Source organism: Hypanus sabinus, chromosome 2 (genome assembly GCF_030144855.1).
Source record: "Hypanus sabinus isolate sHypSab1 chromosome 2, sHypSab1.hap1, whole genome shotgun sequence".
Lineage (NCBI taxonomy): Eukaryota > Metazoa > Chordata > Chondrichthyes > Myliobatiformes > Dasyatidae > Hypanus > Hypanus sabinus.
In genome coordinates, this window is record NC_082707.1 from 185,033,427 (window position 1) to 185,050,457 (window position 17,031).

A 17,031-nucleotide genomic window follows, 5' to 3' on the forward strand; every position below is an offset into this window, starting at 1 on the left:
GGCAGCAGTGGGAAATGAACCCAGGTCGCCAGTATTATAAAGCATGTGCTACCAAGTCGAATTGATTAAGTTTGTAACTCAGTTCTTTAAAAAGAAAAATCCCCTCATTTATCTGGAATTTTCCTGAGTGCTTTACCTGATTCATGTGCAAGGGGGGTGAGCAGAGTTCTTGCAGCGTTCTGTTTGTTGTTCTGGATTCCAGTGTCTGCCGTCCCCTGTGTCTCAGGATGAAAAGGGGTTGTATTTTCACAGAGAAACATTCTGAAGAGCAAAGTACCTCATCAACACACACATAAACCCCAGGTATTGCGCGCAGTTGGAAAGAAATGTTTGGGTAAGTGGCATAACCACATTACAAAAAAACTTTATTCTGCAAAAAAAAATCAGAGATATAAACGACAATACAAACAGGAAGTGATGTGGGGATTCAGCATGTCAGCATGTAAACTGCTCTGCAGTTTCTGGATTCTGCTCGTCTGCTCTTCCGTCTGGGAGAACGATCCGGAACAGGGCGCGCGGAAGTGCCTCCTTCAAATTCTGCGAGTCACGATGGGGCCCAGACATTCCCATTGGTGTCGGGAGCATGGAGATAAGGAATGTTCCAGATCCATGGGCGATCTGAAAGGCAAAACACATAGGCCAGGTCAGACCGAATGCTCTGCCCCCACACCCCGGAACAAGCTCACGTTAGCTGGGTGGCATAGTGGCACAGCAGCACAGCCACCAGCATGTGTGCCAAAGACCTAGGTTCGACCCCGACTTCAGATGCTGTCTGTGTGGTGGTTCCATTCCCACACTCCCCCACCCCCCACAAAGGCAAGCAAGCTAGTAGGTTGAAAGTCCACGGTATATTGTTGGGGCAGATGGTAAAATCTGGGAGAAACTGGTGTGAACAAGTTACAGGGAAAATTATTGGGGGGGAGGGGATAGTGGGTGGGATTGCACTGTGGTCTGGCATTAACTCAATGGGTCGAGTGGCCTTCTAATGCCACATGGAAATTATTAAGAGAATGGTGAATTCCCAAACATCAGAGAACACCAGGGCGGTTTAGATTGGTGTGGGTGAGAGAGGTATGGAGTGATAGGAAAAGCATGGGGACAGGATGGTAGAGTCATAACTAGCGCAATCACTTTACAGCACCAGTGGTCACTGATTGGGGGTTCGATTCCCGCCACTGTCTGTTTGAGTGTGTACTTTCTCCCCGTGACTATGTAGACTTCCTCCAGGTGCTCTGCTTTCCTCCCAGATGAGAAGCAGCAAGTTGGCAGCTGGCTGTGTGCCCAGAGACCCAAGTTCGTCGGGCACAGAGCTCGGAAAAAAGGACGCAACAGACCTTTAACACCATAAATCAGCAAGTTGTTTGTTATGTCTCGCTGTGAAATGGGGACATTTCTTTTTCCATTATTAGGGGGAGAGAGAGAGAGCCTGTGGTGAACGAGTAGTCTTTGGGGTCCTGCAAGTCTGGAGAGCTTCACGCTTGACTGCTCGATGGGGGCTGCCGACGGTTTTTTGCTGGTGGGGTGGGGGGGGGGGGTCATTGCTTTGTGCTTGTGTGTGGGAGGGGGGAGCTTGGGGGGGCTTTGGGGTTCTAACATTTAACTGTCATTCACTCTTTGGGGCGCTCCTCTGTTTTCATGGATGCTTGCGAAGAAACAGAATTTCAGGATAAATATTGTACACATTTCTCTGACTTTAAATGTACTTCTTGAACATTCCAAAGATATAATGGTTAGGGTTAGTGAATTGTGGGAATGTGATATTGGTGCTGGAAGCGTGATGACACTTGCAGGGGGCACAGTACTCACTGATACGATTTGATGCAAACAATGCATTTCACTTTAGGTTTCGAGGTACACGTGACAAATAAAACTAATATTTAATCTTTTCATCTTCCTTATGGCCCAGGTGGGACTAGGCAGACCAGGCTGGTACGGATTAGGTGGGCTGAAGAGCCGATTTCTGTAGTGCTCCATGACTCTAACCTGGGGAATCTTTAAGTTCGGACAGCTTGTTCTGCGGAGTTGAGCTTGATGAGGAATAAAAGTGTGAAACAAAGCGACCGGCCGCATTTGTTGAGGGAATACAGAGTACAAAGCAAATTTTGACAGGATAGTCAATCCCTATTTAAATGAATAGCTCCTGGACCACAGAACTCGGCCGTGAATGGGTATTCCGATGTCTTATAATGAAGACAGACAGAGTAACGTCCCCATTGATCAGCATTTGTCTGGAGCAAGTCTCTCTCACTCATTTAAACATCTCTCAACCACAGAGCATTTTCAAAGCACATCGCAGCATTCAGAAAGAAAATGACTTGCTTTTAGTTGACGTCTTTGAAGTTCATTTCAAAGAGATTTACAGCCACTGACATGCTTTTAAATTGCAGTCACAACCGTGAACCGAGGAAATCAGAAACGACTAAGATCCCAGCAACAGATAAGACCGGAAGACACAGGAGCAGAATGAGGCCATTCAGCCCATCGAGTCTCCTGTCATTCCATCTTGGCTGATTTGTTATCCCTCTCTGTAACCTTTGACACTCTTACTAATCAAGAACCTACCAACCTCTGCCTTAAATATACCCAATGACTTGGTCTCCATAGCTGTCTGTGGCAACGAATTCCACAGATTCACTACCCTCTGGCTGAAGAAATTCCTCCCCATCCCTGTTCTGAAGGGATGTCCATGTATTCTGAGACTATGCCCTCTAGTTCTAGCCTCCCCCACCATAGGAAACATCCTCTCTACGTCCACTCTATCTAGGCCTTTCAATATTCAATAGGTTCCAATGAGATCCACCCTCCTCTTCGAAATCCCAAAGAATAACAGCCCAGGACTATGGAACGCTCATCATACATTAACACTTTCATTCCCGGGATCATTCTCATGGATTTCCTAGATTTCTTGTAATGTACATTGAGGGAATTTTTTTAGCGAGGGTACATGGTGTACCCTCCCCTTCTGAAGGACTGCACAGTTCTTCAGGAGGTTCCTCCTCCCTCACCACCATTCAGAGCCCCAGAAAGTCCTTCCCTGCTTCACCTGAGGCCACACTCAGGTTGGAGGAGCAACACCTCATGTTGTCTGGAAAACCTCCTTCACTTCCCACTTTCTTATACCAGATTCTTCCCCCCTTCCCTTCCAGTCCCGATGAAGCCCAAAACATCGATTGTTTATTCTCCTCCCGACCTGCCGAGTTTGTCTAGCATTTTGTGTGTGTTATTGGAAAGAAAGTGTTGTTTCTGCACATTACAGTTAGAAAAGAGTGATATTCATGGACTGCCACAATGAGAAATACGAATCCAATGGATATCTGTTCAGTACTGGGGGACTGCCTCACTGCCAGAGGTAATCTCCTTCACAGCAAACATTAGAGAGCTCCTGATGAAGGGGTTGAAGCATTTTGTGTTTCTTTCAGTAGAAAATCTCAACAGCCTTTAGAGGCACACTAAGCATCCTCAGCACAAACACAAGAGATTCTGCTGATGTTGGAAATCCAGAGCGGTACACACAAAATGCAGAAAGAACTCAGCAAGTCAGGCAGCATCTAAGGAGGGCCAGAAAATGCTAGTTATTTCTGTCTGTACATGCTATCTGACCTGCTGAGTTCCTCCAGCGTTTGGCCTGTGTTATTCAAGATCTCCAGCATCTGCAGAGCCACTTGTGTCTCCGATATATTTGTTCCCTTTCCTGAAAGCTTTGGAGTTTCTAACACAACAGGTTGGCCCTGTACCTGCAGTGTTACTCCCTCAGGACTGCACTGCCAAGATGCTGGTACACCACAGTGCAGTACAGGAACAGCCCACCAGGAACTGTGCTGACCATGATGCCTATCCAAACTTACCCTTCCTGCCAGCATGCGGTTGGTCCCCATCCCTCCTCTCCCTGACTGTCTATTTGTCTAAAAGCCTCTTAAATGTTACATTCCTATCTGCTTCCCCCACTTTCCTTGGCAGTGTTGTTGCAGGCACCTACCATGGTGTAACCTTGTTACCTGGTCTATAAGATATCGGAGCCAAATTAGGCCTTTTGACCCATCAAATCTGCTCCACCATTTGATCATGGCTGTCTGATTTTTCACCCCCACACTTCTGCTGTCTCCCTGTAATCCTTAACCCCTTTATTAATCAAGAACCCATCAATCTCTGCTTTAAACACACACAATGACCTGGTCTGCAAGTCTGCCAAGTGGCACAGATATGCTAGCCTCTGGCTGCAGAAATCTCTCCTCATCTCAGTTTCAAAGAAATGAATTTACTTTCAAATGCTACAAGTGGAGTGAAACAAGAGGTCAGAATGCCACCTGCTCTCCCACAGACCAAAATCATTCAAAAGCTAAAGTAACAGAAATTCAATTAAACTCCCTTGATCACTGAAGTCAGAGAAACCTTATATTAGCACCTTATCTAAGAAAGGATGTGCTGACATTGGAGAAGGTCAAGAAGATATTCACAAAAATGAAACTGGGAATGAAAGGTTTTAATATGTGAGGAGTGTTTGATGGTTTGGGCCTTTACTTAAAAGATGCTTAGAAGAATGGGGGAGGGTGGAATCTCAATGAAACCTATTGAAAGGCCTAGACAGAGTGGACATGGATGGGACTTTCCCAATAGTGGGAGTGTCTAGGAGTAGAGGGCACAACCTCAGAATAGAAAGACTTCCTTTTAGAACAGAGATTTGGAGGCATTTTCTTAAGAGGTGAACCTGCAAAATTCATCACCACAGATGGGTGTGGAGGCCAAGTCACTGGGTATATTTAAAGCTGATGAGTTTCCTGATTAGTAAGGGTGTCAAAGGTTACAGATTGAAGAAGGCAGGATAATGGGGTTGAGATGGAAAATAAACCAGTCATGACTGAATTGGGGCACAGACTTGATGGGCCAAATGGACCAAATCTGCTCCTACATTTTATAGCCTTAGTGAGCAAAACCATTAAACTAAACAGGTTTATACCCCATCTCGGGAAGAGTTACCCTTCACCGTTCTGGCACCAAACTCTTTGAACAGCGGAACCCTGTCCTTATGTGAGAAGGCAGTGGCAACACGCTAGCCCTCACCAGTGAGGGTGCTGAGCACAAGTCATATTGCAGGTATGTAGAAGGCCACATTTGCAATATTCTGAGCAGATCTGGTCGTCACATTTGACGAAGGATGTGAGGTGTTTGGAAAGGGTGCAGAGAGTGTTCAACCAGCATGTTGTCTGGATTAGAGTATTAGCTACAAAGGAGAGGCTGGACAAACTTGGGTTTTTTTCTCAGGAGCTGTGGAGGCTCAGGGGAGATCTGATAAAAGTTTATAAAGCTACAAGAGAGACAGACAGTATAGCCTTTCAGTCTTTTACCCAGAGTGGAAATGTCAAAGCTTTAAGTTGAGAGGGGGAATGTTTAAAGGAGATTTTATTGATTTATTTAGATGTCAGTGCAGTAACAGACACTACTGGTCCAATGGGACTGCACCACCCAATTATGTCCATGTGATGAATTAACCTAACCCGTCCGTCTTTGGAATGTGGGAGGGAACCGATGTGGTCACGGGGAGAACATACCAACTCCTTACAGATGCTGTCGGAATTGAACCCGGGTCGCTGACAGGGTAACGCTAACTCTTACGTTACTGTGCCGCGCCGATTTGCAAGGCAAGTCTTTTACACAGGGAGAGAGGTCATGTGCTGCCAGGTGAGCTGATGGAAGCAGATTCAAAAGCAACATTTCGGATCATTTGGGAAAGCACATGAACCGGCAGGGGACAGAGGGACGTAGACCACTTGCAGGCAGATGGGATGCTTGATTTGGCTCAGAGAGTATAGGCCGAAGGGCTGTTCTTTGTTCCATGTGTACAATTCAGTTCGATAACTGGTTTTACACTGAGAGATTCCACCTACACCAGTGAGAATTACCAATACAGGAAGGAGGAGGGGGTGGCACTGGCTAAGGCACAGGGACAGGAGGGGGGGCAGGTGTGAGCGAGAGGAGTGGGGAGAGATGGCATGGGGCAGGATTGAGTTGGAAAGTGAGGATAGGAGAGATGGGGAAGGCGGGAATGGGACTGATGGGGTAAAGGGGACAGCCAAGAGTGATGGCTGGTAGGGGCAGCAATGATGGAGGGAGAAGGGGAAAGGACAGGAGTGATGGAGAGGGGAGAAGTGACAAGGAGGGCAGTGACAGGCGCGAGAGAGAGGCAGGGAACGAATAATGTCAAGTGGGAAGTACAGGGGAGTGATGGGAAGGGTTAGCAAGCAGTGAAGGGTCAAGAAAAGAGCAGGGGAGTGAAAGTGAAGGATAGCAGGTGGGGCAGAACTGTGGGAGAGGTAAGGGGTGTCAGGGAGGGCCATGTCTGATAGGTTCTGGACTGACGGAGATGAGGAGAGCAAGAGTAGGGAAGGGGGAAGAGGTGGCAGAATGGGTTTGGGAAGAGGAAGAGGCAGAAAAAACAAGGGCAGGAGTAATGGGAAGGGGGCAGGAGTGACAGGGAGGGGAAGAGATGACTCCAAGAGTTGGAGTGACATGACACGATGTGGAGGGAAGAGTAGGAGTGAGGGGGGGGGGGGGAAGGAGGAGCCGACAGAAGGGTGGTTCTCTCTGCAGCATCACTGCCTTGGAGGACAGCGTAGCTCCGACACAGCTGTCAACCTGAATTAAAAGAGCCCAATCCCACACCAACATCACCACAGAGGGAGGGAGAGAGAAGGTCAAACTGTTTATAATTGCCCATTCTCACAGTTCAGACAGCACAGCCTCTTCAGCAGCTGAAGCTCATCTTACCACCAGCCCAGAGAAGGCCCTCCCTGTCCACTGTTGCTATGCCAACGGGTGCTTCGAACCAAGAATGCATGACTGAGAAAGTCGCCAAGGTGCTGAGTGGGGCCAGTCCATTTGTACTTCACAATAGCATTTCATCCCTTATCCTTCTGGAACCTTTAAACCAAAGGCCTGCCTTTCAGTCGAGCCTCTACCCTTTTGCCACCTGCCAAATGGCTTGGGAGCCAATGGAGTCCCTGAGGTCTAGAAGCTGTTGGAAGGTCAGAAACGAGGGACAAGGTCCCACAAGCTGCAGTGTGAAGAGTCAAAAAAGTGAGCTTTTGGCACACTGGCCCTCACAAATCAGTGTATTGAGCACAGGAGTTGGGATGTCATGTTGAAGTTGTACAAGATGATGGTGAGGCCCAACTTGGCGCATTGTGACAAGAGAAAAACTGTGGATACTGGAAATGCAAGCAACACACACAAAATGCAGGAGGAGCTCAGCAGGCCACACAGCATCCATGGAAGAGAGTCAAACAGTTGACTTTCGGGCCGAGACTCCTCACCAGGACTGGAGAAAAGACAGAGTAACAAGGTAGGGGGAGGGGAGGAAGAAGTACAAGGTGGTAAGTGAAAGATGAAACTGGGGGGGGAGGGGTGAAGTAAAGAGTTATGAAGTTGATTGGCGAAAGAGATAAAGGAGTAGGGGAATCAGATATGAGAGGGTAGAAGACTGGGGAGAAAGAAAAGGGAAGGAGCACCAGAGGGAGGTGTTGAGCAGATAAGGAGATAAGGTGAGAGGGGGAAAGGGGGTGGGAAATGGTGAAGGAGGAGAGGCAATTACCAGAAGTTCGAGAAATCAATATTCATACTATCAGGTTGGAGGCTCCCGGATGGAGTATAAGGTGTTGCTCCTCCAACCAGAGTGTGGCCTCATTACAGCAGTAGAGTGGGAAGTGGATGGCCACCAGGAGATCCTGCTTTTTCTGCTGAACAGAGTGTAGATGCTCAACAAAGCAGCATCCCAGTCTACGTCAGGTCTCACCGATATACAGGAGCCCACACCAGGAAGCACTGGATACAGTAGATGGCCCCAACAGGCTCACAGGTAAAGAGTCTGTTTGCAGCCCTGAATGGTAGAGAGAGAGGAAGTGCAGGGGCAGGTCTAGCACTTGTTCTGCTTGCAAGGATAAGTGCCAGGAGAGCGATCAGTGGGGTGGAACGAATGGACAAGGGAGTCGCGAGGAATCGACCTTTGCGGGACGCAGAAAATGAGGGCGAGGGAAAGAGGTGCTTGGTGGCGGAAGAAAACTTCTGATGTAATAAATAAGATTATTCCGTTGGAGATGGCAGACCTTACGGTGCTGGGCATGGAGGCTGATGGAGTGGTAGGTGAGGACAAGAGGAACCCTACCCCTAGTGGAGTGGCAGGAGGATGGGGTGCGTGAAATGGAAGAGTTGTGGGAGAGGGCAGTGTTGAAGGTAGAGGAAGAGAAGCCCCTTTCTTTGAAGGAAGAGGATATTTCTTTAGTTCTGAGAGCAGATGTGGCAGAGACAGAAGAACTGAGAGGAGGGGATGGCATTTTTACAAGTGACAGGGTGTGAAGAGGTATAGTCCACACAAGTGACAGGGTGGATATTGTGTGCAGTTTTGGTCACCTACCTACAGGAAATATGTCAATAAGGTTGATAGAGTGTAGAGAAAATTTACAAGAACGTTGCCAAGACTTCAGGAACTGAGTTTTAGGGAAAGGTTGAATAGGTTAGACTTTATTCCCTGGAGGGTAGGAGAATGAGGGGAGATTTGGTAAAGGTGTACAAAATTATGAGTGGTATAGACAGAGTAAATGCAAACAGGCTTTTTCTACTGAGGTTGGGTGAGACTTGAGCTAGAGGTTATGAGTTAAGGGTGAAAGGTGAAATGGTTAAGGGGAATCTGAGGGGGAACTTTTTCACTTGGAGGGTAGTGAGAGCTTTGAAACAAGCTGCCAGCAGAAGTAGTGCATGTGGGTTCAATTTCAGCATTTAAGATAAGTTTGGGAATGGGAGAGGAATGAAGGTCTATGGTCCAGGTGCGGATCAATGGGACTAGGTAGATGACCAGGTTGGCAAGGACTAGATGGGCCAAAAGGCCTCATTCTGTGCTGTAGTGCTCTATAACTCTATGAAGTCATTTTGTCTTACCCCTATTATTGTTGGCTGAGGAATAAACACTGGGGAGGAGTTACAGGGAAAAGTAGCTGTGTTTGCTCAGCACAGCCTTGATGGGCCAAATGGCTTCCTTCTACATTGTAAAGAAATGTGCTGTGTGGTGAACGATGAGATTATGTTAACCAACAGTGTGTGTGTGAGCAAATTGCTGGTAGGTAGGCAGATTCTCCACGGAAATGGACACAACATGAAAGCACTATTTAAAAATGTTAAATACTAAAGTGGAAGTTGTGTCCAGCAGAGAACAGCTTCCTCAGTAATAGTGGATTTGCATTTTGCTACATATGTAATTTCATCTGGATCGAAGTACATTGTAAAGGATGGTTCTACAGCTGTGAGAGGGTTGGCTTCCCCCGCAGTGATGCAGCCAGGTCATCACAGAGTCACTGAGCTCGGATACAAACTCTCTGGCCTACCAAGGCCATGCTAACCACCAAACACTATTCCAATTTTATTGTCTATTTTAAAACATTTATTTAGAGATACAGCACGGTAACAGGCCCTTCCAGCCCCATTACGCCCATGTGGCCAATTAACCTACTAACCCATATGTCTTTGGAAACCAACGTGGTCACAGGGAGAACGTACCAGCAGTGGCAGAGCCGGGCTTGAGTCACTGGTGCTGTCGTAGCGTCACGCTGACTGCTGTGCTACTGTTCTGTCACAAATTCCCTCACATTCCTATCAGATTAGAATTATACAACAAAGAGCTGGTCCTTTGGCCCCAACTGGCCCATGCCAACCAAGGTGGCTACAGTGTTGAAGGCACTACTGAGCTCTTTTACAGCCACTGTACCCATCTGCACTAATCCCATTTATCGGCCCTGGATCTCTACCCTTCCATGGCTTGGCGATTCAAGTGCTGTGGAGCGTCACAACACAGAAACAGGCTCTCCATGCCAACCAAGATGTCTACCTGAATTAGCCCCGTTTGCCTGCGTTTGGCCTCTCATACATTCTGGCCAAGATCCAGTTCAATTCAACTTTAATTGTCATCCAGTCATATATGAATACAGCCAAATGATACAGTGTTACTCCGGGGCCAAGGTGCAAAACACAGAACCAACAGTCATACGCAGCTTGTACAAGATAGCAAACACATGTACAATATTAGTAAAATACAGTCAAACACAAAAAAATATATTGTCCAGACCCTGGGTCTATGAATACTGGCAAAATCTGCAGTCAACCACAATACAGCTTGTTTTCCACCAAGTGAACACTAGGGGGCAGCACTGACTCCAGCCTGGGCGCCGTGCCAACCACCCCATCGACTCTTGATCACCCAATTTACCTCATCATGCCTTTGAACGCTATTTGTCCACCTGCACTACACTTTGTCAGTAACTACAACACTAAATTCTGCATTGCTTTCTTTTTACTACCCCAGTGTACTGGTGTATGGAATAATCTGTCTGGATGATATCATTTTTGACGACATCTGATAGAGATTCAGATTTATTTATCACATGTACATCAAAACAAAGAGTGAACTGTGTTGTTTGCGTTAACAACCAACACACCCAAAGGTGTGCTGGGGATAGCCCACAGTGTCACTGCAGAGAGCGTGCCCACGACGCTTGGCAGAACAACAAAACAGAACATAGCAAGTGACAAAGCAACAAGACTAAGACAAGCCCCTAACACCCATCCACCCACCCGCACACTTGCGCAGGCCTCTAAACCCCAGGAAAAGCAGTTGTCTTTGGCCTCCTGGACTCACTGACACTGGGCTTTGTTATCCCCAATAACACACCATTAATAAACTGATACCCCTCTGCTCCAACCCTTTTATGCCATGGACCAATACCATTCAGCAATAATTCAAACGTGTCATGTACAACTGGACATGATGTCTGTGCCAGTTGGATGCCCACACCTCCCCTATCCCTCCATTCCCCACCTGTACGTGTGCCCATCTAAATGCTTCTCACACACTGCTTCACAGTTCTTCCTGTAAAAGTCAGCCTAAATGCCCCATTCCTGACTGCCTTTTGTCACACAAGCAGGCATTAAATGAGGTTTAAACTTGCAAACGCACAGCCCCAACAACATGCTCCTGAAGCAGCCGACTCACTGTAGCTACCTTGGTCGGCAGGAACCAGTTGGGCCGAAGGGCCAGTTTCTGTGCTGCATGGGACGGGGCGAGGGGAAGTGACCTGGAGTCATCGCACAGAAACAGGCCCTTCAGCCCATCTAGTCCATGCCACAACCATTTAAACAGCCTACTCCCATCAACACGCACCGGGACCAAAGCCCTCCATAACCCCACCATCCACGTACCTATCCAAACTTCTCTTAAATGTTGAAATCGGGTTTGCATGCACCACTTGTGCTGGCAGCTCATTCCACACTCTCATGACCCCCTGAGTGAAGAAGGTTCCCCTCATGTTTTCCTTAACCTTCTCACGATTCCCCCTTAACCCATCTCTGGTTGTAGTCCCACCCAACCTCAGTGGTAAAAGCCTGTTTCCATCTAGAGCTCAGTGGAAGAAGTGAGGTTTAAGCAACTTCTTCAAGGAAGAGGTGGAGAGTTTGAGGGAGGAACTCTCCTGTAAAGATCATAGAGCAATGAAGCCCTTTGCCTACCTCTGTTACCGTAGTGCTGTGGTGGAAGGTCGTAAGGGACAGGAAACAACATCTCTGGTGGCTTGCAGTCTGGCGGTTGACCTCTTTGTACCAAGAATCGACCTGTTCCTATCCCCTGTTTAGAGACACAGGACACAATTATACAGTCAAAGGCAAGTCTATTTTCTTCTAAGTACCTGTCTGCCCAGGTGCAATGCAAAACTTACTTGTAACAGCATCATAGGCACAGAGCATCAAACATACAACATTCACAAGAAAAGCATAAATTCAAACAAACTTATACAAGAAAGAGTACAATTAAAATAAAAAATGTCCACAAATATCACATAGCAATTAATCTAACGCTACTACAGCACCAGCGACACAGGTTCAATTCCCACTGCTGCCTGTAAGGAGTTTGTACGTTCTCCTCGTGACCACATGGGTTTCCCCCAGGTGCTCTGGTTTCCTCCCACATTCCAAAGACATACAGGTTAGGTTAATTGGTCACATGGGTGTAACTGAGTAGTGCAGGCTTGTTAGGCCAGAAGGGGTTGTTACTGTGCTGTATCTCTAAATCTAAATAAAAAATGCCCATAGTTGCTATACTGAGGTACGGTTGTGCAGGTTGCTTCAAGAATCGTATGGTTGAAGGGAGAATCTGTTCTGGTGGTGTGGGACTTAAGGCTTTTGTACCTCCTGCCCGATGGTAGCACCAAAAAGATTGCATGGGCTGGATGGTGGGAATCTTTAAAATAGATGCTGCCTTCTTGAGGGAGCAGTTAATGTGAATTTACAATGTGTAGTTTGTCATTCATTGAAATCAGAATCAGATTCATTATCACTGGCATGTGATATGAAATTTGTTAACAGCAGCAATTTAATGCAATACATAATCTAGCAGAGAAAAATAATAATAATAATAAATAAACCATAATAATAAACAAATAAATCAATTACATATATTAAATAGATTTAAAAAACCTTGCAAAGACAGAAATACTGTATATTAAAAAAAAGTGAGGTAGAGTCCAAAGAATCAATGTCCATTTAGGAATTGGATGGCAGAGGGGAAGAAGCTGTTCCTGAATCGCTGATTGTATGCCTTCAGGCTTCTGTATCTCCTACCTGATGGTAACAGTGAGAAAAGGGCATGCCCTGGGTGTTGATGGTCCTTAATAATGGACGCTGCCTTTCTGAGACACCACTCCCTAAAGATGTCCTGTGTACTTTGTAGACTGGTGCCCAAGATGGAATTAACTAGATTTACAACCTTCTACAGCTTTCTTTGGTCCTGTGCTGTAGCCCCTCCATACCAGACAGTGATGCAGCCTGTCGGAATGCTCCCCAGGAACTTGAAACTGCTCATTCTCTCCACTTCTGATCCCTCTATGAGGATTGGTATGTATTCCTTTGTCTTACCCTTCCTTAAGTCGACAATCAGCTCTTTCATCTTACTTACGCTGTGCCAGGTTGTTGCTGTGGCACCACTCCACTAGTTGGCATATCTCACTCCTGTACGCCCTCTTATCACCACCTGAGATTCAACCAACAATGGTTGTATCGTCAGCAAATTTATAGATGGTATTTGAGCAATGCCTAGCCACAGAGTCATGCGTATACAGAGAGTAGAACAGTGGCTTAGCACACACCCCTGAGGTGCACCAATATTGATCGTCAGCGAGGAGGATATGTTATCACCAATCCACATAGATTGTGGTCTTCCAGTTAGGAAGTCAAGGATCCAATTGCAGAGGAAGGTACAGAAGCCCAGGTTCTGCAACTTCTCAATCAGGATTGTGGGAATGATGATATTAAATGCTGAGCTATAGTCGATGAACAGCATCCTGACGTAGGAGTTGGTGTTGTCCAGGTGGTCTAACTCTAAAGCTGTGTGGAGAGCCATTGAGATTGTGTCTGCCGTTGACCTATTGTGGCGATAGGCAAACTGCAATGGGTCCAGGTCCTTGCTGAGCCAGGAGTTCAGTCTAGTCATAACCAACCCCTCAAAGCATTTCATCACTGTCGATGTGAGTGCTACCAGACAATAGTCATTAAGGCAGCCCACATTATTACAGTAACAGCAGCCACAGTTACTTTTCTTGTTTGCTGATCGCACACTTAGACATACGTACACACACACCTCTAGACAAAATATTCCATAAATAATAAAGCAATAAATTCCTTCTAAGCAGCACTAAAATGATAGGCAACAGTGACATTGGCAGTGTTTTGGGTAGATCAATAATAATGATAAAATCTCTCTTCACCTCATTTGCCTGAGAGCCTGGGTAGCTCAGATGGTCAAGCAACAGGCTTTTAATCTGAGGGTGCAAGGTTCAAACCCCTATTTGAACCTTTAGGTGTTAGGTTTTCTTATGGGCCTGTGACACATGGATAACGAGCTTGACTCCGGATCAGCTGATTGTAGGTTTGGCCTGGCTCGTTGATTTCCTTTGCCTATTCTATTGCAAGCAGTTCCAGCTGCCTTCTGCCACCCTACTGAGAAATGGGCTGTCATTGGAAGTGGTGGATGGTGTATGTTAAACTGCACTGTCTAATGAAACCATCAAGATTGCAGGAACAGCAAAGAAACCCTGAAAAGTGTTGCACACTCGTCATTTGCCAGGAAAGCTAAAAATGACCTTAATAGTGGTCTCATTGCTTCTTATAACATTTCCAAAATGATAGCAAAGTGTAGAAAATCTCACACAATTGGTGAAAGATTAATAATGCCTGCTGTTCACCACTGTTCTCAAAATGGATACCAGTATTTTAGAACCAACTCCTCTGAGTAATAACTTTGTAGCTCATTGTATTGACAAAATGAGTGAAGAACATCAACTATGCCGTGAGCTATAGAAAAAAACCCAGAATTTGGGATACAACCGGATGAGTCAACTGTGTGAGACAATGAGGCATTGCTAATGGCATATACAGGGTTTATCAAAAATGGTAAAGTTTATGAAGAGATTGTCTTGTAAAAAGTTAAACGAATATCAACAGAGAATCAATCTATGAGCTCAAAATGTATATTGAGAATAAAAGTATTCCGGTTAGGAACATGATTTCTTGAGCAACAGATGGAGCACCATATATGACAGGTTGCCATGTTGGTTTAGCAGGATTTATGAAAAATGAAATTCCAAGTCTGTTTGCAATCCATTGTGTAATTCATTGTCAACATCTCGCAGCCAAAAACCTCAGCCAGCAACTTTTATCAAGCATGACTCTTGTAATATCTGCTATCAACAAAATTAAAGCTCATCCATTAAAGAGCGAACTATTTTGCGAGTTATGCCAAGATAATGATGAAGAGTTTGAACACTTGTTTTTACACACTGAGGTGTGTTGGCTGTCAAAAGGCTGCTGCCTAAAATGTTTCTTTGATCTTTTTCACACTGTGGTTGAATTTTGGCTCAACATGGACAAGACTGAACTTCTAAGTGGAGATGTGGCATAGCTATCCAATCTGTATGACAAAATGAACATTCTAAATATGAAACTGTAATGTGAGAATTTGAAATTAATCCAGGCAGTGTTCACTTTTATTAGAAAATTGGAAATATATATGTAAAACATTGGGAGAAGAATGTTCTCACAGTTTCCATGCCTAGAATGTATGTATGGCACTCTCTTTCATAGACAGTGATTTGCAAGAGTTCTGTTTACACCTGCCACTAAAGGAGGATTTTCAGAATCTATTAAAGAAGTTGAATGATCTGGAAATTCCAGACTGGGTAATTAACCCAAAAATGTTGGCTTTTGTGGTATATGGCCACACTGTCTTAGGAAGTTTCCTGGTCTTTGGAGAAGAACCAAACTGCTCGTCATTGCATTTCCATCCTCCTACCTTGTTGAAAGAGGCTTCAGTGCAGTGAACCACATACTGACAAAAAACAGAAACTGCTTTGACATTGTTATGTTTGGGGACTTGAGGCTTTTGCTGTCACAACTTGAACCAGAAAAGGATCACAATGATATCAAAACTGCTGTACGTGCACAGGTATTGTGTAAGTTGGGTTTAAAGACAAAAAAAAATTTAAAGCAGAGTAATTTTTCTCATGTGAGCATATGGTAGACGTGTTTTTACACTATGGGGGTACTGGAAACTGTATTGTGCCTGAGGGGCATTGGTGCTTTATGGGGGCACCGGGCTAAAAAGAGTTGGGAAACACTTCCCCAGGTTAATCAAGGGAAAATTTACAATGACCAATAAACCCACTATGCACGATGCTGAGGATGTTCTACGAGTCTGTGGTGGCCAGTGCTATCATGTTTGCTGTTGTGTGCTGGGGCAGCAAGCTGAAGGTAGCGGACACCAACAGAATTAACAAACTCATTTGTAAGGCCAGTGATGTTGTGGGGGTGGAACTGGACTCTCTGATGGTGGTGTCTGAAAAGAGGATGCTGTCCAAGTTGCATGCCATCTTGGACAATGACTCCCATCCGCTCCATAATGTACTGGTTAGGCACAGGAGTACATTCAGCCAGAGACTCATTCCACCGAGATGCAACACTGAGCGTCATAGGAAGTCATTCCTACCTGTGGCCATCAAACTTTACAACTCCTCCCTAGGAGTGTCAGACACCCTGAGCCAATAGGCTGGTCCTGGACTTATTTCCACTGGGCATGATTAACTTATTATTAAATTATTTATGGTTTTATATTGCTGTATTTCTTCACTATTCTTGGTGTGGCTATAATGAAACCCAATTTCCCTCGGGATCAATAAAGTATGTCTGTCTGTCTGTAACTGGTACGTCTTTGGACTGTGGGAGGAAACTGGAGCACGCAGAGGCAACCCACACATTCCACATGGAGGATGTATAAACTCCATACAGAGGACACCGGAATTGAACTCTGAACTCCGACCCGCTAAGCTGCAGTAGCGTTGTTCTAACTGCTACGCTGCTGAGGCACCCCACTTTTGTTTCTCCCACCACTCTCTGCATAAACTTCAGAGACTGTTGTGTGCGAAAATCCCAGTGGATTAGCAGTTTCTGAGATACTCAGACCACCCTGACTGGCACCAACAATCATTCCACGGTCACAGTCACTTAGATCAAATTTCTTCCCCATTCTGATGTTTAGTCTGAACAACAACTGTACCTCTTGACCATGTCTGCATGCTTTTATGCATTCAGTTTCTACCACATGATTGGCTGATGAGATATTTACATTAATGAGCAGGTCTACCTAATAGAGTTGCCACTGATGTACTGAACAGTAAGGGTCCCCGTGGTAACCAGATGCTCACAGTCTTCCAGTCACAATCCAACTCTGGATTCCAGGACTTCAACTTTTTTGGAGCAGTCTCCCAGTGGGACCATGTCAATGGCCTCACTGTATTGCAGGCTGCCTCAACACACTGCTCCTATTGATGTACTTAGTTTCCGCTCTCAGAAATTTCATTGGATTAGTTGGTCAGAATTTTCCATTAACAAAGCTGTGGTAAGTCTCCTTCACTAATCTCTACGTCTCCAAGCAAAAACTAATCAGAATCAGTC

General features: G+C 45.6%; 1 protein-coding gene across 1 annotated transcript in view; it reads right to left on the reverse strand.

Annotated features, from left to right (window-relative positions):
• Window positions 1-348: 348 nt before the first annotated feature.
• tdp1 (tyrosyl-DNA phosphodiesterase 1) overlaps window positions 349-17,031 on the reverse strand; it is an 85,237-nt gene continuing 68,554 nt past the window's right edge. The window contains exons 15-16 of the mRNA XM_059961259.1: window positions 11,542-11,656; window positions 349-618 (exon numbers count right to left, since the gene is read on the reverse strand). Coding sequence (XP_059817242.1) covers window positions 545-618; window positions 11,542-11,656 — 189 coding nt within the window. The 3' untranslated portion in view covers window positions 349-544. The remainder of the gene's footprint in view (window positions 619-11,541; window positions 11,657-17,031) is intronic.